Source organism: Hibiscus syriacus, unplaced genomic scaffold (genome assembly GCF_006381635.1).
Source record: "Hibiscus syriacus cultivar Baekdansim isolate YM2019G1 unplaced genomic scaffold, ASM638163v2 tig00111154_pilon, whole genome shotgun sequence".
In the NCBI taxonomy this organism is placed as follows: domain Eukaryota; kingdom Viridiplantae; phylum Streptophyta; class Magnoliopsida; order Malvales; family Malvaceae; genus Hibiscus; species Hibiscus syriacus.
Window position 1 is genome coordinate 10,908 of NW_024063001.1, and position 20,322 is coordinate 31,229.

At 33.3% G+C, this 20,322-nt stretch overlaps 1 protein-coding gene across 1 annotated transcript in view; it reads left to right on the forward strand.

Annotated features, from left to right (window-relative positions):
* Positions 1–7,408: 7,408 nt before the first annotated feature.
* Positions 7,409–20,322, forward strand: part of LOC120154950 — a 30,297-nt gene continuing 17,383 nt past the window's right edge. The window contains exons 1-6 of the mRNA XM_039166557.1: positions 7,409–7,486; positions 7,877–8,199; positions 8,298–8,454; positions 8,661–8,841; positions 8,923–9,003; positions 9,173–9,280. Coding sequence (XP_039022488.1) covers positions 7,899–8,199; positions 8,298–8,454; positions 8,661–8,841; positions 8,923–9,003; positions 9,173–9,280 — 828 coding nt within the window. The 5' untranslated portion in view covers positions 7,409–7,486; positions 7,877–7,898. The remainder of the gene's footprint in view (positions 7,487–7,876; positions 8,200–8,297; positions 8,455–8,660; positions 8,842–8,922; positions 9,004–9,172; positions 9,281–20,322) is intronic.

Here is a 20,322-nt window from a genome sequence, read left to right on the forward strand (position 1 = left end):
CGAAAGTTACTTGCTAGGTCTGACACGAGAATAAATTCTCACGAAGACGTCGCTTTCACTCCCACTTAAAAGGGACAACTCAATTATAGAGCTTTATGTAATGCAATGCAAGTGTTGTGTGTGAGGAGAATGTTCAAACCTTCAACAGAGAATAAATAATGAAATAAAATACTTGCAAATAAAATAAAACATATAAATATTATGAAAATAATAAGTAAATATAAAGATTTTGAAAAGAAAGAAAAAATTAAATATATAGTTTTTAATTTTTAATTAATAGAGACAATTTATAATTGATTTTTAAAAGTTTGACCAGTCCCCAGTGGAGTCGCCAAGCTGTCGTAACCGGTTTTCGCCCGGGCACGAATTTATTTGTTTGGCGGGAAAAGTGATGTGAATAAATGGTTTTGAAAATAATTTGGGAGTCGCCATCGGCCTTTGGGTCAGGTAGGTCGAATACCTAAAAATTATTTTTTTTTTTAAAAGAGTTAAGAAAACATCAATTAAAAAATTTGAACTGATCTGCATTTATAACCAAAAATTCGTTCTTTTTAATAATAAAAAGGGATTCGGGGTCGGTTACGTTTAGGGAAGGATTAGCACCCCTACAACGCCCAAAATTGGTACTTTTTAATTATAAATTGTCTCTATTATTAAAATTTTAAAAATTCAAAAATATATTTAATTTATAATTCTATTATTTCAAAATTATATAAAAAAATATTTATTTATTTAAAAATATCCGAAAAGAACTTCTAGGTGCCTTAAGACAGCTCTTTTCTTTGATATTGATAAATATTAATTTAAATAATATTGTTTACTTTTTAATTTTAAAATATCAGAATAGGACATCCAGTTGTATTAAGACTGTCCTTTTCTTCGATATTAAAAATAAATATTTAAAAATACTATTTATTATATATTTATGAATATAAAAATATTTAACAATATAATAAATTAAAAATACAAATACTACTAAAATAATATATTTAAAAACAATAAAATAAATGAAAACATATAAAATAACTGACTAAATTACAATAAAAATAAAATTAAAAATCTAATTCATAATTAATCAAAATTATAGGGATTAAAATATTATTTATTAAAATTAATGGATTAAATCTGTAATTTATCCTAAATATATTATTTTAATATGAAGGACTAAAATAAAGAAATTAAAATTCGAAGACTGAATTAAAATATTATAAATTCAATTTAGTGACTAAAATGTAAAGTTTACAAGTTCGGAGGACTGCGGACGGGGTTTAACTATTTATAATTACGCGCATAGTCCTTCCCGAAACGACGTCGTTCGGGAAGGACTATATATGGTCCAAACCGGCTGGCCCGAAGGGCCAGCCTTCATTTTTCATTTCACTCTCTCTCTCTAAACTGAGAGAGTTTTAAAACTCTCTGCCTTCTCTCTAGCTTCCCTCATCGGAGGGAAGCCGGTCACCGGTCGGCCACCGTGTGCCGCCGTGAATGTCACCGCCGGCCACCGCATCCGGTGGCCGGAAAAAATTATTTTTATACTAATAGATAGATCGGACCGTCCTAAGGACGGTCCCGGTGTTCTTTTCCCTTAAAAAGCTCCTAATCGGAGCGAATCTACAAAAATACCTTCGATGTTTCGAAGGTTCTGACGAGATCCGGTGGTCGAGGCTTCCTCGGTAAGTCTCTTCTTCCTTTTACTGCTTTTTTTTTTCTTCTGGTTCTTTGCTGCTGAGATCGTTGGTAAAAGTTTGTATCTTCTCTGTTTTTTTTTTCTGTCTCTCTCTTTTTTTTTCTGTCTCTCTGTCCCGTTCTCTGTCTCTGTCCTCTTTTTTTTTCAGGTTGGGGTGGTAGCTTTTATAGCCACCACCGTTGTAGCCGTCGGACCGGTCCGAAGAGGGGGTCTCGGTGAGTCACCGGACTACCAGTGGTGACTCACCCCGTAGCCGTGGCGTGGACGGCTGGCGTTGGAGCTTCTGGAGCGTTCGGTTGGGACGTGGCAGCGACGGAGGCGGCGAGATAGCAACGGCGGCCGCGTGTCCCTAGGGTATCAGACCCTAGGGTTTCCATCTGGGGCAATCTGGACCGTTGGATCGTGTCAGATCCAACGGTTGTGATGAGGCGGCTGGTTTAGATTAGGGTTAGGAAACCCTAACTGGAACCCAAATGTTTAGGGTTTCTGGTTTGATTTGGACCGGTTCTGGTTTGTTTGTAACTGGGCCGGTCCAGTTGTAATTGGTCTGTAATTATTATTTATATATATATGTTTAATATATATTTAATAATAATAATAATGATAATAATAATAATAATAATAATAATAATAGTAATAATAGTAATAATAATAATAATAATAATAATAATATTAATAATAATAATATGGATAAAAAATTAATATCTTCAAGTTCTAGGTTGAAATAGTGATCGGGCATTGATTGTTTAGTGATTAGAAACTAGATGTTACAACTAATTTCATCAAAAACACAAGAATTTTCCAAAAAAAAATTTAAATTTTCGAAATAAAAAAATGTTAATTTTCAAATTATTGTGTTTTGATTAAATTATGTTGTTGTTATGAAAACTATATATATTGTTTCTCAAAACCATATTTTTCAAAAGTTTTTCAAAAACTTTGCCCATTAGGATTGATTTAGAGAACCTTGAAATATTGAGGACTCAATTGAGTTTTAGGATTAATTAAATTGTATACATTTGTTTTTAAAATTGCAGGTTATCCAATCAATTCCGATTTCCTTCACCATGTCTAATCCTAAACGTGCTAGGTCTTCATCTAGTCGTTCTAGTCGTCAACCAAATCCACCTCCAAATCCTCCTCCTATTCCTCAAAATCCTATTCCAAATCTTGATCCTAACTTGACTATCCAAAATTCTTGTTTCAATCAACCGGGTCCTAAAGATTATCGTTATTGGTTTTACCAATATTTTGACTCGTATAAGATTAGGGAAGAACGTATCCCATCTCTTCAAGCTATGGTTGCTATTAACTTTAAATATCTCCCTATCTTGCACGAATGGAAATTTGATAAACTTTTCGAACTTGAACCCGTTGTCTATGATCAACTTGTTCGTATCTTCTACTGTAATGCCGTTTGTATCAAAATCGTGACAAGACCAAAACCATAGGAGTACGTTCCTACCTCCTAGGTCAATATTTTCATCTTGATCCGGATTACATAGCCAATGCCTTAGGCTTGGATAATGAAGGTTTATCAAATGAAAAACAAGTTTTAGGCTCACGATATAAATGGAATGATAGTGCAAGTGTTCTAGATCTTCATGAGCGTTTCTTCATCTCATGATCACTTGGTGGTTTTCGACCATCCGGGGGTCGTTATTATACTCTTAGAGCTTTAGACCTATGGTGGTTGCATTGTTTTGAACACAACATAAAATAAACCTTTCCGAGATTATCTTTGCTGAGATCGTTGAAACCGTTAACCTAGTGCCAAATAAGAAACTCTGTTCTTCACTAGTTTACGGTTGTATCCTTAGTAATCTCTTTTCTAAAGCCGAGCTTCGAGTTGGTCTAGATGCCGCTTTTCCTCTTAAGAAACAAATCAATCTTCTTTCTTTAACAAGAGCGGGATGGGTCAAAAATAAAGAAACCGGTGAATGGGTTCGATCTTCTGCAACTACTCCGGGAGCTAGTTCTTCACAAGCTCCACCCGAAGCTGACGAAGATCTCGAGCAATTAATGCGAGACATCGATGAAGCTGAAGATGAACCTGAGCAGCCCGAGGAGCAGCCCGAAGAGCAAGCACAAATATCGACTCAAATGCCTCCATATTTTCAATCTTTTATGGAGACATTTGATTACCGATATGCGACCATGGATTCGCGCTTTAATTCTATAGAGTCCCATTTATCCACAATGGGAGCTCAACAATTAGAAATTCTTAGGGAAATGCGTGCAAATAATGAAGCAACCAACGCACGTATTAATGACCTCACTAACGAAATGGCCGCTATGCGAGCTCGTTTTTTTCCTCCTGATCCGGATATGTGATTAAATGTTTTACTTTCCAAACTTATTATTTTAACATTTTGAATATTTTGGAATGTTTGAATTTGTGGATTATGAATTTGTTTGGATTTATGGATGGTGTGAACTTATATGTTTGGTGTGATTTATTCATTATTGCATCATTTACATCATTATTAGCAATATGACCAATTTTACCATATCATATTATTTATGAATATTGATTATGGAACTAATGGCTAACGGTTCTCTTGATTGTGATCTTAGCAGCTTATGTATACATATACCTAATCAACTGACTACATATTTTTCACGCTTATTTGAATCTTTTTGATTTAACAAAAGGGGGAAGTGTGTTTTAAGTGTGTTTTTAAAATGATAAATGGGAGAAGTGTTAAAGTAAGGGGGAGTAATTTCAAAACTTGATTTCAAAATCTTAAAATTACTAAAATGTTTTGTTATATCAAAAAGGGGGAGATTGTTGAAAACATTTTGATATTTCGATATAACAAATTAAGTTAAATGATTTTCTAAGTATATTCGATATAATTATTCGAATATCAAAACATTACTCAAAATATTTCAAAAATCATTTTTAATCCTTACTTAAGTGTAAAATTAAGTTTTAATCTTAAAATAATTTCAAAATAATCTTTCAAAGTATTTCGAACCATTTCAAAACCAAAAATTCCAGATTGCTCAGAGGGAACCGATTCCCCCCAAGGGGTACCGATTCCCCCCTGAATGGTTTGGCTCCGAGATTTCCAGAATGCTCGGAGGGAACCGATTCCCCCATAGGGGGTACCGATTCCCCCTGTTCAACGGTCGAAATATTTGAATTTTACACTTAGGGAACCGATTCCCTATAATGAGGAACCGATTCCCCCCACGCTCCAAGCTGTTTTATTAATTGTTTTCACACTAAAACGGCTATATTATCTTCATTAATTATCCCCAACGTTCAGAAGTGATTCAAGGTGTATTTAAACAAGTTCTGAAGCCCTTGATCAACAAGAAATTATAGAGAAACAAGAGAGAAAGCATCAAACACCAAGTTTGTACAAATCAAGCCAATTTTCCTTTCAATATTCATTTTGCTTTCAAGAACACCATTTGTGCTCATTTGTAATTATCTTTGAGTGTTCTTTTCTTGTTCTAGAATTGTGCAAACATCTTACCTTGTGAGGTTTTCCTTGTAAGTTTGCAAATTTGTAATCTTCTCTTTGGGAAAAGAGTGTTCTCAAGAATTGGGGTATATTCTTGAGGGTGTTGTAAGGTTATCTCTTTGGCCTCAAAAGAAAGAACAAATTAGTGAATTTGTTGGAAAATCCTTAGTGTGGATAGCTAAGGTAGTGGACGTAGACTTTGATTGAGAAAGTCGAACCACTCTAAATCGTTGTGCAAATCTTTTCAATTTTCTGCAAAAGCTTCCACCGAATTTTTAATTGCCAATTCACCCCCCTCTTGGCTAATTCTGTCGATCGATTAACTCAACACACCCTTTATCGCTAAAAACAAAGAAAGATGCAAGAATTTATGTTAGGAGTAAACTTTTAGGTGATTATGACTTTGTAAAATTTTAGGGATGAAAACATATTATCAATAAAAAATATAAAAAAATTAAATTATATAGTAATTTAAAAATTCTAAGGAAACGACTATCTCAAATGCCCCCTTCAATCCATCACCGACTAAAATTATTAATTAATTTCATCTTCATTGTTTTTTAATTATTCCAATTTGATTTAAGAATCTCGAATGATTTAGTTTGTAAGGCTATTAAGATAAATATATTTAAAGCTACTGACCCTTTTTCCCATATATAATGGGATAAGGGAGAGGTATGATAGTAGGCCCCCAACGCCAGTTGAGAGCAGCTTCCGTGGGAGACCTCCGAATTATGAAATGCCCTCCGTGGGACTCAATCCCACGACCACAAGGTTAAGAGCCTTGTGCTCTACCAACTGAGCTGGACAGGAATTTAAGATAAATATATTTAAAGTTTTCTACTTTTAAGAATAAAGAGTTTTTGTTCCCTCATATTTCATATTCCATTAAGTTGTGGATTCTATACTCATTAGGAAAACTTCTCTTAATTTACCTAGAATTCTCTTTTCCCTCACTCTGAATAGGATTAAAATTATATTTAAAATTTGTAAAGAAAAAAAAAAGAGTTTTGTGCTCAATGTCAATTCTCATTTCATGTCATCTTCCCAAAGATTATCCTCGTAACCAGATTAGCTTCATTAGTAGGGATGCCAATGGTACAGCCGATGCCTTTGCTCATGTTGACCAAAATAACGGGCCTGGTCTGACGATCCTAACTGCCCCTCTTGAGGAGATTCGAAGCAGCCTGCTCTGAGATAGAATGAATAAATCTCAAAGCCTTCACTGCTAGTGCAGTGTTTCCTTGTAACCAAAAAAAGTTACTAATTTTTTGTCACATGAAATGCTCCGATTCTATCATGTAAGAGTAAGAAGGGTCATTCAAATAGATTGAGCATTTATGACTTCATCATAATACAATCCAGCATATCAAGGGTCATTCAAATAGTTTCATCATTTTAGAAATGAACATCCACAACATTTATATCTACATTTGTTTAATTTATTCATACTACATCAACCTAATTTAAGGCTAAAGTACAACAGTAAATGGGTACAACCGAAAATGTTATAAAAAAATATAATATTTTCAATTAGACACAACTTAAAGTTTTAATTTTTTTTCTAATATTTTGTTAATAATGTATTATTTTTTGTTCAACCGAATATATAGGAAAAAAAGTTAGTATTTTAGGTTGCGGACAACAAAAAAATATTTTGATTTTTATAACATCTTCGTTTGTGTCCATTCTATGTTGTTCCTTAGACTCTCCTCTCTACCATGTGGTAGCACCTTCTTCACTCAAGCATGTAGGATCAAACTCGATATTTAATAGAAATTGAATTTCTAAAATTTTAAAATGGATAAATTTTTGAAATTTTTGAGAGACGAAAATAAATTATCAATAAAAAATATAAAAATATCTAAAATATATAATAATTTAAAATTTTTAAGAGGACCAACTATTTTTAAAATAGAAAAGCCTTTGCTTTTTTAAAATAATTACAAAATAGAAAAACCTTTTTTCATTTTTTTCTATTTTTAAAAATATTATAGTTTTTATAAATTTGTAAATACATTTTTTTGGAGTTATTGTTATTTAAAATAAAATTTTATAATTTAAGTTAATTTGGTTATCAAAATGATATGCAGGGAATAATTTAAGAACTAAAGGTGTACTTCGCCGCAAAAAATAAAGCGACAACTTCTGAGGAAAGTTCTTGTGCATTTTTTTCCCCTTTTTTTCAAAGGACCTTGCAATTTAAGTAGTTGAAAGTAAGTTCAAGTATAAAAACACCAATCATCTGTTCTCTTACAACAAGATACAAACCGCAAACCATCTCTCTGTGATCTTCAAGATTCAAAAGCCATTGAATTCTCTGGTAATATCTCTCTTTTTTCCTTGCAATACTTATTTGTTAGTTTTCTGAATTATAAAATGATGCCTCTTTGATGGGTACTCAAAGAAAGATTGAAGATTGTTTTACTTGAGTTATTTTATGGGTACTTAAAGGCTTTGCTTTGTTTTCTTTTTCAAGCATTTCATATTTTGTTGCTAAAAAAATGACTTTTGTGTCTCACTAACATATCTGTCATGTTTACTTTTATCATGTTAACATAATCTATGTATCTTAGTTAAGATTTCTGTTATTAGATTTTGTTTCATTATTTGTGTTTTGTTGAAAACTGGATATTGTTTCCAATGTTGTTTAAGGTTTATAAGTACATTATCATTGCCATGAAACTCCTTTAACAATGGTAGTTTCCTATAGGTGTTGGAATTGAGCATTATACATGGCTTACATCCATCCACACAAGCGGCATTGGAAGGATTCGGATAGGTTGACTCTGACTCCAGAGTCCCTGATTCCCAGAATTAATAGGAATGCACAGTTAAGGGCTTCAAAGTCTAATGCTGATAGGAGTGGAAAGATCGTATATTCGGACTATGCAATCTCCAGATGGTTTGCTGTTGGTGTGGATGATGAAAACAATGACACTCTTGCTGCTCATCTGAAACCAGTTTCAGTAGAATCTATCGAGAGAAGAACGGGCAAGAAACCTCTAATCTTGGTGAAAAATAATTTAGATCAAGGTTGGTGGTACATCATTTCCTAAAACAATGTGGAAAGCTATTTATTATATTGTGGAAATGTGTTCTGAAACTACATTTTTTGTCCCCAATTATCGTAGATGCAGCAAAAGGGTGCCCGTGGTCATCTATTGCAGAAAATGTTCTGCCATACCTATTATCTTCCTTTGAAAAGGCAAGGGCCAAAATAGAGTGCAGAGATTCGAAAGATGTAAAGCTAGAAATGGTTGCTAGGTTTGGCAAAATACTTCTTCAGGGGTAAGCATTGATTACTTTGCTATTGCTTCCTCGAAAGCAAATGATCCTTATCTTAGCAATGGCTAGTGCTTATGGAAACTAATCCATAAGACTCAAGGTAAGATATTAAGAATCGTTATTTTACCTTTGAGTCTTATGGATTAGTTTTCAGGACTATTTTTCCTTGAAGGAGATCAAAGCAACCCTGCTTTTCAATATTGGTGCAGGAGCTCATCTTTTAGCTTGGAAGGTATCAGTAAAGATTGTGTTAGTGAGGCGGCATTGACGGAATTGAAAAAATCATTTTACACAAGTCTTCCTTCTTCATACTCGAAAAACATTATAGCTGAAGTTGCCTCGAAGATTGGAGTTGACTTTGCAGATATGAAAGATGTATACCATGTGAAGGTATATTTTCCCACTTTACTTTTTGTTGTGATATGATTGATTATTTTAGCAATTGAATGATTTTAATCTGTTTATGTGTAGTTGTCTGATAGCACTCAGCCAGCTTCAACCATTTCGTGCAAATGTAGAGTAAAAGAAGATAAAAAGCTCCAGCTATACAAGGCAAGTCTTTTATTACCATAGGCCAAGATATGCACCCAATATGTTGGCTCTCCTTATGCAGTCTCGAATTTAATCTGCAATTATGGAATGGACCAACATATTGCTATTTGTGAATGTCCCCCAGTTTTTCTCTCGTTTTACCATGAAACAGAATCTTTTCTTTTTGCAGGTAGAACTAAATCAAGTGCGTGACATGGTTATTGACATATCATGCCTGGATATGAATCTCGATTTGAGGTTGATGCTTACCCACAAGAGAATCTTAACTTCTATGACTGTAAGTTAGTTTGGATCCTATTGATCTCCAGTGACATTAGTTTTACCGTCTGAGTTATTTCGTTTAATCTCAGGAAGATGAGATGAAAAGCATTCAAAATCTGATTGATTCAGCAGTCCTGGACAGAGATGTGAATGGTGGTTGAGATGGCCATCCGGAAAAGCATCAAGTGGGAACAGATACAATGTTGTTGGTGTTTGGCACACAATGACTAGTGCTTATGAAAACCCTTCCATAAGACTCAAGGTACGACATGCTGACAGATTGATTTCAGAACCGCATACGGTGAAGCCTCGGAGGAGGTTTTCTTGAAGTTGAAAGGGATCGTTTCAGGACTGGTGGTAAGCAGCACTTGTTGCCCTTTTCCTGATTTTGTTAAACGACCTGTAACTTTATCATGCAATTTATACACATATTACTCGAAAACAGATGATTATGGAAATCACTTTCGATTATTTTTTTCAGGAGCAGGATTTGGAAACAATGGGATCTTTGACTTGCTTAAAGACAACTTAAGTTTGATATGGGAACACTTCTTGAGCTGCGAGCCTTTTCTAGCATAGAAGAATCATGATGATCTTCCTCTCTTAGCTGTGTTGTTTCTGGATTTTGTTGAAAAACGATGGTTATAGTTTGGTCATGGCAGGCATCTACTAGAGATATGCCACAATGTGCATATATATGCAGATTTTAAGTATCATGGAAATGACAATAGTATGCTTTTGCTTTCTTCCTCATTGCAACCCTTACAATTACTCCAAGATATGTCCATCATTATAACATTTAAAATCAAGTTAAAATCTCCAAATTGTTTTCTTAACTTTGCTTGGATAAGTCAACTCTACAGCCCATTGGGTTTGGGCTAATTTGTCAAAGCCGAACTTAAAATAGAATACTACTCAAACCAATTCAGTTTAGAAGTCCGAACTTTCCTTGAATTTTCACTTCCAAGAGCATTCATTTCTTTGACTCAAACTCTCATGTCACACCCCAAAGTTTGAGTTAAATTTGAAAGTTTATAAATTTCAGTGCTTTTTCGTAAATTTATGGAAGTTCATGGGCTAAGGGATTAATTTACCCAATTTTTCTATGGTTTAAGCTCCCACTTTTTTTTCTTTTCTTTTCTCTTAGCCGTTTGTCATTATCTCTCAAGCCCTCTCTCTTTCTCTCTCCACCACCTAACCATCATTGTGCGTTTTTGGTCTTTCTGTTGGCGTCTGGTCGTCGTGGTTGTCATCACTGGCACCCTGTTGTTCGTCTCATCGTCCCTGTTTGTTAGGTATCATTGGTTCGCTATTCGTAGTTGTCATGTGAAACCGAGGAAGGTTCAAATGTTGGAGTTTTGTTAAAACCCCATCTTCTTCGATCTTTTCGTGAAACCAATTTTTATAAGTGACTCCCCGTAAAATAGTTTTTGTAATTTTTGGTAATTTTTTGCAGTCGTAGTGTGCCTCATGTGTCGTTGTGTGCGTGTAAGACTGTTAAGGCGGTTCAAACCGTTGGATCGATCTAACTGAATAGATCAAAGTAGTCTTACCTCGAACCAGCCCTAAACTACTGATCGAATCACTAATCGAACCGTTTGACCATTGACCTTTGATTGTTGATTTTAACCGTTGACTTTTTTCGTCAACTTTTTTGTTAACTCATATATTTATGTTTTTCGATATCCTGAACTCGTTTCTGTAATTTATTTTGTTAAATTTTGACCTTGTTGCTTAAAGTTACAAATAAGTTAAGTAAATTATAAGATTTTGGACTCACTTTTTGGTATCATATTTTGAAGGTGATCACGTGTCTCTGCATCATTCTCTAGTAGATCTTGATCACTTCCACTCAGCCTAGTTTGATTATGCACGTTCGTCTTGAGATATGCGTCACCATTCTGCAAAACCTAATATTATCGACCATGGAAAGCGTAAGACTTAGTTGTTATTAGTTAGCTACTATAGGTGTGTCCCTTTGACTTGTTTGATACATTTAATATTTTATGCTATTATGTTGTATTATGTTATTTGTACGCATATTCATATTCTAATTGTGTTTATTTGTAATATATCTAATTTTTGATAATACTGCACCGCGTTTAATCTGTATATTGATGCATTTTTGTTATATGCATAGGATCCTCTACCGAGGGTAATATCCTCATCCTATTTTTGCATGTGATCCTCAATGAAAGTTAACATCCCCATCATGTTTCTATTTGGGATCATCTTCGGAGAGCTATATCCACAGATTGATTTAGGTATCTGATTGGGATCCTCTTCGGAGGAATATAACCTCATCCTGATTTATGTATCTGACTAGGATTCTCTTTGGAGAGTTATATCTCCATCCTTATTTTTGTATCTGAAAGGGATCCTCTTCGAAGGCCATTTTCCTCATCTTGAATTTTGTACTCAAATTTAGGTACCTCTTCAAATGGTAACATCCCATCATGTTTATCCGCGACGAAAGGTAATGCTGTGTGAAATTTTTGTTACAATATTCTTGTAGTGCACTTTAATTTATTATTGTCTATGATTTGATTTACACATCATATATTTGTATCAGGTAGAGAACATAATGAGCTTTATAGCTCACTTTTATAGTTTGTTTTGCTCTCAACCTAGTGTTGGGGGTAGCCTACTATCTTACCTCCCCCTTACCCCATACATATGGGAAAAAGGGACAGCCATTTGATTTACACATCATATATTTGTATCAGGTAGAGAACATAATGAGCTTTATAGCTCACTTTTATAGTTTGTTTTTTCATATCCTTTTGGTTTTTAGGATTACGACTGGTACTTGAGGATCAACTAGTCACACATTTTCATATAGATATTGTATGGACGATTTTAAACTCTATTTTATTTTTATCCGTTAATTTTCTATGTTTATATCGAAGATTTGGAGCATTTTTTTTTTGTTTTGGATTTTAAACTCGGTTTATAATATATTTTATGAACTCTTATTTTTTGTTTACGGATTTACATCAATTATCTGTCGAAGCATGCTATATTATGAAGATTTCATGATTTTCGTTAATTTGAATTATAGTGATCTCCAAAGCTAGAGGTTACATCTCATATTTGAGGTTTCCCTCTAATGAAACTTGGTCTCTTTTTTAAAATCAAATCTCAAAACAAACACTTCCTATTCATTTTTTTTCCCTTAAAAGTTAAAAAAATAATTTTTTTTTGTTGAAAATCACCTGTTTCAACAAAACCCTCTTCTTGTTTAATCCCACTTTGTTCATCCAATCGTTCTATCAATATAACTTTGAAGATAACAAGTTTCAAGGCCGATGGATTCCCCAAACATTAAAAATCAACATTGGAGAAGAATCTGATGAGAATTACAATGTGGGAGTTGGGAACCCAATTCTCCCAACTTTTCTTTTGACTCAAAACACGAGTTTTAGTGATCAAACTGTTGAACTATGTTTCGATATAACAATTTAAGGCAAAATGGTTTTTGGACTTGAATTGAATTTACAAAATGTATTTGGACTTAATTGAATTTATTCAAAATTTACAAAATAATTCAAAGTTCTTTTAATTTAAAATTGAGCACAAAAATGTTTTTATGAATAGTAATATCCTTACTCCCTAAACACAAAACCGTTCCGACCCCTCTTTGCAAATCGTTCCGGTTATCATTTCGAGCTTCCGAAAATCCTAACACAAACCTTCTACATGTCGGCATTTATTGTTTGTACGGTATGGTTTTTGAGGTTATTGTGTATTTTGGGTAGTTCTTTATGGATTTATTTTTCTGGAACTTTTTATTGCATCGATTTTCTATTTTCTGTGGAATTGCTTAGATATTTAAGAATGTTTGAGAAAAATGCTTGCTTTATATGATTGAATGTGGTTATGGGTTTATTACAACTATAGTCTTTTTGTAGTGGTGTTTCTTGTAAGGAAATAATATTGTTGCAAAACAATTATGTTAATATTGACTAACAAATAATAATCAAATAACGAAGGAGATCAAATGGTTTTACTATGTCCTGGTATGGAAGCCGCTACCTTAGAAGCAATTTCACCCAGATTGGTGTAATCTCGAAATGGATGTTGCTCCCTAAGGTTAACACAATCTATTAGACCTCATACACCCGAAGTGAGGAAGTGGAACCCACTTGTGTTGCACTCTTCAATAAGAAACTTTTGAAAAAAGAAATAATGAAACTATCAGTTTTTGTGTTCTAATTAGGGAGAGAGATTTCTTTTATAGGAGTAACAGAGGGATAAAGTTATCAAATAACAACAACCTACTCCAACTACTCACTAAAAATAGGTAACATTCTCCCTAAAAAATCTCTCCACTATTTGCATTACAAACAATCCCCCACTAATGCAAATAAGTATGAAAATTTGAATGCGAAAAGAGCACCAACGAAATTAGTTGCTTAAGTACTAGTGAACGTATTTGGAACTAATATATAGTGGAATGAAAAATTCTTCTCTTAACAAGTGAACGAATCTGGAACTTGTTAAAACAAGGGTAAACTCACAACACACGAATAATTTCTTCACCAAGTTAGTTTCGCGATAGATCATTAATTTTTGGCCAAATATACCTTAGGATGCTGGTAAGGCTCTAGAAAAGATGCCCAAAAGTATTTCATAGAATGTGACTAATCCTTTAAACTTACGTAGGTGATTTTATCAAGTCTATCTCAATATAAACCACCCAAATTAGGGATGTAAAATCATTAAGAGCAATAAGAAAGCTCAACCTCTCATTTTAAGATTCAATGAATTTATTAAGTCTGTCTCACAAAGACCATTTAAAACATGGGATATGAGTTTATTAAGAACATATAATAGTTTATTCTATCAATTTGGTAAATCATCAAGCCCGTCTCAATAAGAACCACCCGAATCCTGGGCTATGACCTTATTAATAGCATAAAATTCGACATCTCAAATTGGTGAATCCATCAAGTCCTTCTCACTATGATCACCCACATTTTGGGCTATGAATTCATTGAGAGTGTAAAACACATTATTTCACACTAGTGGATTCATTAAGTCCTTCTCACTAGAACCACCCAAAACTAGGGCTATGAACCAATAATTCTTCAATCAAATGGGCTTAATATAAGTTCCCCTCGACTCTTAAGTTAAGAGATTAAAATCATCCTCTTTTATCCTCTCGTAATTCAACTTAAGTACTATCTCTTTATTTTACGAACTCATGTTTTTTATTATCATTGTAGATTTGGTTTAAATCATTCATATGTTATCTCATGAGTAACGTAAAAACACAAAGGATAAGCATATTTCTCTTTTAAGGATTCTTAACAAGGTAGCTTCCTAAGGTATTCAACATCTTGTCTGACTAAATCAAGATTTATCATCTCAAGTTTCACAATAGAACTACTAAAACAATTTTCACTAGGTTTCACAAAAGTTGTTCTACTTAATAAACATATACATATTATGATTTCACATATATCATCTGTAATTTCCATATTAAGATAATTAAAATTCTCTTAGATTTATGCAACTTAAAGAGTCATTCTCATACAATTTTTATGATTCAGAACACAAAATATGAAATCATAGATTTGTTTTAGTACACCCCACATTCTATATCATTCATAAGGTAGACAATTATTTACAGCTACCCCTACATTCTCTAATCTTATGGTGTCTAAATTAATAATATCATATTAGTAAAATATTGACTTTAAAGAGACCACTGACAATTCAATTACTATGACTAAAAGTCTTATCTTAATAAAACTATCAAATTTCACTTTTTAACCTTCTCTAAGTTACAAAGCGTGTAAACTTTTCATAATATTTTATGAATTTAAAAGTGAGTATAGAAACGAACAATGCACCAAGTAGGTCTCTAGAAAAATATAGGTGACACACTAGACACGCTTAAATACCAAGTCTTTTCCAAACCCACTCTTAGACATGCACTCTCACTCTATAACACAACTTTTCAATCAATCATTTTTTATGAAGGTCTCATAACTATTTATGCTTAAAATTCCTCTTTCATATGCATACAATAATCAGGAATGAACAATTTTCATGCATAACAAACATAGATAAAAAGGCAATACACCTAAATTATCTGGCCCCATAGGTTGAAATATAACAACCAAGCACACTTATTCACCCTTAACACACCTTTAGCTCATGTCTGCTCCTTATCAACTTGAATCATAGTGATTATATAATTTACCGTGACATTCACTATTTTGAGTTACCATCTCTTTGAAATCTGTTAATTCTAAAATTAGAAAAATAATTCAACAAGATTAGTCTTGGTAAATAAAATAAATTTCATTAAAAGGAAAATAATCAAAAGATAAGATTCTAATATTTGCTCCTTTATTCTCGCCAAATTGTGAGATTGTTCATGAATCTATACGTATAACACTTCGAAATTTGGTCTTTAAATTCTTCTTTTGAATCAATTTCTTCCGATCTCGTCTCCGATTAGTTTCCTCAAATAATCTTAAATTTACTAGTTGAGCTTTCAAGTCCCTTTTATGGCCTTCACTTGATTTGTTTCCTCAAAAAAATCACAAAATAAATATAGATATAATTAATTGATTAATTAGGGACTTAAAAAATTAAATCTTTTGAGATAAAATTATGAAATTAATTTCAACTTTGGTACTAAATTGAATAACGTGGAAAATAGGGATGACACAAAGATGATTTCTCCTTGTTTAAAAACATTGTTATTTTACTTCGAATCGGGTTGATCACGGGCCACCCAACACCCATATAACATGTTTGCTAACTTTGACTAATAAACATTTATTTTCCCTTGTCATAATAGCATTAAGGGTAAAGTATATAAATAGTCCCCAAATTTTTATAGCACTTGTATTTTGATCACCCACCTTTTAAAACTTACAATACAGTCATCAAACTTTTAGTTCGTTTTCAGTAAGATCCTGCCATTACCTTCCATTTAGGGCTGATGTGGCACGTTACCTCCATCAACTCTCCTTTTTCTCCTTCTTCTTCATTTTCTTATTCTTCAAAAAAAATTAATCAAATACAAAAACCCAAGCAATATATACATAAATAATGTGTAAAACATTGTAGTTCACAACCCACCGTCTTCTTAAACGAAAACCAATGATAGTGTTAGCTCGAATATCTCAGCCACAATTGTCAATGGTCATTTAACACATTCTCTTGAACGCTTCAAACTCAATCTAAAATATTTCTTCCTCATCGTAAAACAAACCACCTTTGTTATCTCTTCTAGTTTCGATATAATCTTCCATACTGGAGCATCAGTGACGAACCTCGAACCTTCACCTTCTTCCTCGAACAGCCCAGATAAATTGAAACTCCGGGAGAATAAAATGATATTGAATGCATTTAAACTCACCGGCCTCTACAGTGTACTGATTCTCGGCCTGGTTTCAACCTCAGTTTCGGACTCGGACATCGATGAATGGTCCATTGAATATGCTCTGATGTCATCATCAGTTTCTTCAACGATGAAAATTTTATCATCTTCAATGTAGAATTTGATGTTTTAAAATCCTTTCTAAACCAACGATTCTCCATGATTTTTAGGAATTGTTATGCGAGTTTCGAGGTTAGTATCGTGTAGCTTCATGAGTAGCCGGACTAACTGAGATGAAAACCATTTCGAACAAGTTTTCTTACAAACTGCTTGAAGTTTTTTGGCATCATTAACCCTAAGTTTAACTTGAACCCTATTCACCCTCCCATATTGCCTTAAGGCTTCCTTTATCATAATCCTATTATGAAAGATTAAACTTGTTCTAAATTTAGGGTTCATCATGCCAATTTTTATATTAAACTCAAGAAACCTAGAACCATCTGAGTCAGAATCACGATCACTATCAAGTTCTTCAGATTTGTCATTATATGATTCTAACTTGGGATTTAATCTCACGCCATCAGGTCCAAACCCATCCATTTCTCTTTGAACCCTAATTCTTATATTCTCATTCTTCTGATCACCTTCATCAAACCCTAATTTAGTATCACTACCCTTAAATTGTTCTACATCGTTTTTCTTTCTCCTAACCTTATTCCTTAACTTCCTCATCAAATTCTTCCTCAACTTCCTACTCAGCTTCCTCCTCAGCTTCTTCCTGAACATCTATTTCTCAGCTATCACTATCTCCAGCAATATTTTGCACCAGATAAAATCTGAATGTATTTATTACTAGGCAGGTTGTTAAACATTTTCATACAATCAGAATAAGTTTTTAATGACCTGATGGAATTTTTAGTTAAAGCAACATCTAGTGTAACACCCCGAAACCTAAGTTAGTAGTTCGGGGCAACCCGAGACATATAAATCAAACCAAATAACCCAATAAAAAATTTGGACTTAGCTAATTTGGGAGTGGGCTTGAGTTGGACCCAAGGGTTAAGGGTGATTTTGTTTGATTTTATAGTCAAATGGACTAAAAATGCAATTTACCCATTTGTATTTGAAAGCTGAAAACTCCCCCTTATTTTATGGTGTTTACGTGAACCACTCCCCAAACATCCCACCAAACCTCTTTCATATTTCTTTCATCATTTTCTCTTCCTCTTCCCTTCCAAAAGCAAGATTTCCAAGTATTACAAATCTAGTTTGGTTAATCCAAGGTAAGATTATTAATCATCATCATGCTAGCTTCAATTTAAGCTCCTCATTATAAGATTTTAACCATAGTTGCCAAAATGGGTTTTTGAGGGGTTTATGAGAATCTTTAGTTTCTAGCTTGTTTTTGGTAAGATTTAAGTTGTAGAAGTGTTTTAAATCCCAACCTATCTAGCTAAGTTAGTAATCTTTTTTCTTAATTTTGTTTATTGAAAAAAGTGGGAGAAAATTCAAAAGCTAAGGGAAATGAGAAAGCACCACTTGAGTGAGTTGGTAGCTTTGCCATTAGCTAAGAAATTCAAGGTAACCACATGAACAACTCCTCCATACTTTTAAGTGGGTCATTAGAAGTGTATCATATCATGAAGTTGAAATCTAAAGCTTGATGAGCATGTTCATGGTAGAAACTATATTTTATATTATTAATATGTTTAAAGCCTTATTTATGACCCTATATGAGTACATAAAACACTAAGAACATTTGGGAAACATAAAGGTAGAAATGTGAGTGAATTTAAGTGCCTAAATAAGGCATTTTCGAGGGGAGGGATCAGTATCGATATTGTTCTTGTTCAGGCCTAAAAATTTTAAAGTTTATGAGTGCATTATCGATATCATTTGAAGGAGTATCGATACTAAGGATTTGGTATTGAGACTGAGGTGCTTGGTATCGAGACCCATATTCCAGAATAACATTTTGGTATCGGTACTCTAGGGAGTATCGATACCTAAGGTCCAAGTATCGATACTCCTCTATTTTTTTTCAAGAGAGTTTGCATTAGGGTATCAATAACTCAGAAAAGGTATCGATATTGTAAGTTCAGTATCGATATCAAGTATATGTTATGGACTTTAAAACAAGAGAAAGTGTAGAGGCAAGTGAGGTTTCCCAAAAAGCTTTAAATACTCTCAAATAAGACTACGAGTGGAACAATAATATTTATTAATTACACATAAAAACAAGATCAATCAGGATGACATAAAACTAGCCTTGCTTGATACTCGGGAAACGATTCAGACACTCGAGTTTCTTTAGAAGTAGTAAGGGTGACGAAGTATAGATGCAGTCCAGATATCCTTAGGTAGTGCACAAGGCACTTTAAATTGACTAGCTAAGGCGCAATATCTGACATTCACAAGGGGTGGGCTAATCGAGGGTGTTGTGTCTGGTGCAGAGATTTCGAGCCTTATCCTCGATAGACTAGAGGGGTGTGTGAGCTCCGAGATACATAAATCCCTCAGTCACACCATGATGTCTATCATAGAGTAGAGAGTGAGTATGCGAGTATACTCAATATATTATTTTATCAGTTGTTGAGCATGCAAATGAACCATTTTTAATATGTTTTAGTTGTTAGTGTGACAATGGGCTAGTTAACTAAGTGTTAGGAATTTGTATCCTTACGCATATTCATAGGTGGAGCAGTTGAAGAGTTTTTATCTAGAGTATACCAGACCAGCATTTAGAGCAGAGTATGTCTCGGTTTATTATTAGAGGGCATGTATATTTGTAACCTTGTTTTGTAATAATCGAGTCGTAACTTATTTTAAATGAATAGTCTATATTTTGAAGAAATTATTTTGGGAGCTCCCGAATGTAAACTAATTTATATAAATGTTGTTATTTATTTTATCTTGAATAATTTATAAATGGATGTTTCCATTTAGTATATTGAAGAAAGTTTTTGGTTAGCCACTCTAGTGGTCCCGTATGACACTCTTATTGGTCGACTGTGTGTCATACTGGTGTAAGGTGTTACATATGGTACTCGCCAATACATTTCATAAGAACCACCCAAACCAAACTTTTTTATCATATCACATACTTCTAACATAGAGAATGTATCACAATCAACAAGATCAAAATACGCAACAAATTGGGAAGTGTATTTTTCTATTATAAGTGTATTTTCCTATATGCAAAAACATAAAATTCTCATCATAATGAATTGCAACAGTAAATTTTTCTAAATCAGGATATGAACAGCACGTAAAAGCCAACAATAAATAAATATGTGTGGACACAAGTACTTGACATAAAAGCCAACAATAAAAGCAAACATAATATATTTTCTTATAGCAGTAGACTCTAAACTCAACAATAAAAGAACACAAGAAGACAAATATTCCATATTTTATATTCTTGAACCCAACAATAATATATTTTAATAGTGGTTACTTTCTAAAATGCAATAGTAAGCATACAAGCATTCCAAGCTTTCGAAGAATCAAACATATCACACAAACAAAACAAAATTATTAAATTATGGACATGAATGAACAAAAAATAGTTGAAAACACTTTATGAAGACAAAAATAGTTGAAAGAACAAGTACAAACAAACAGTTTATGCTTTATATACAACATCAAAGAAACCTATAGAAAAAAAGGAGGAAAACACTAGTATATACAGACAAAAAAAGGAATCACTTATCATA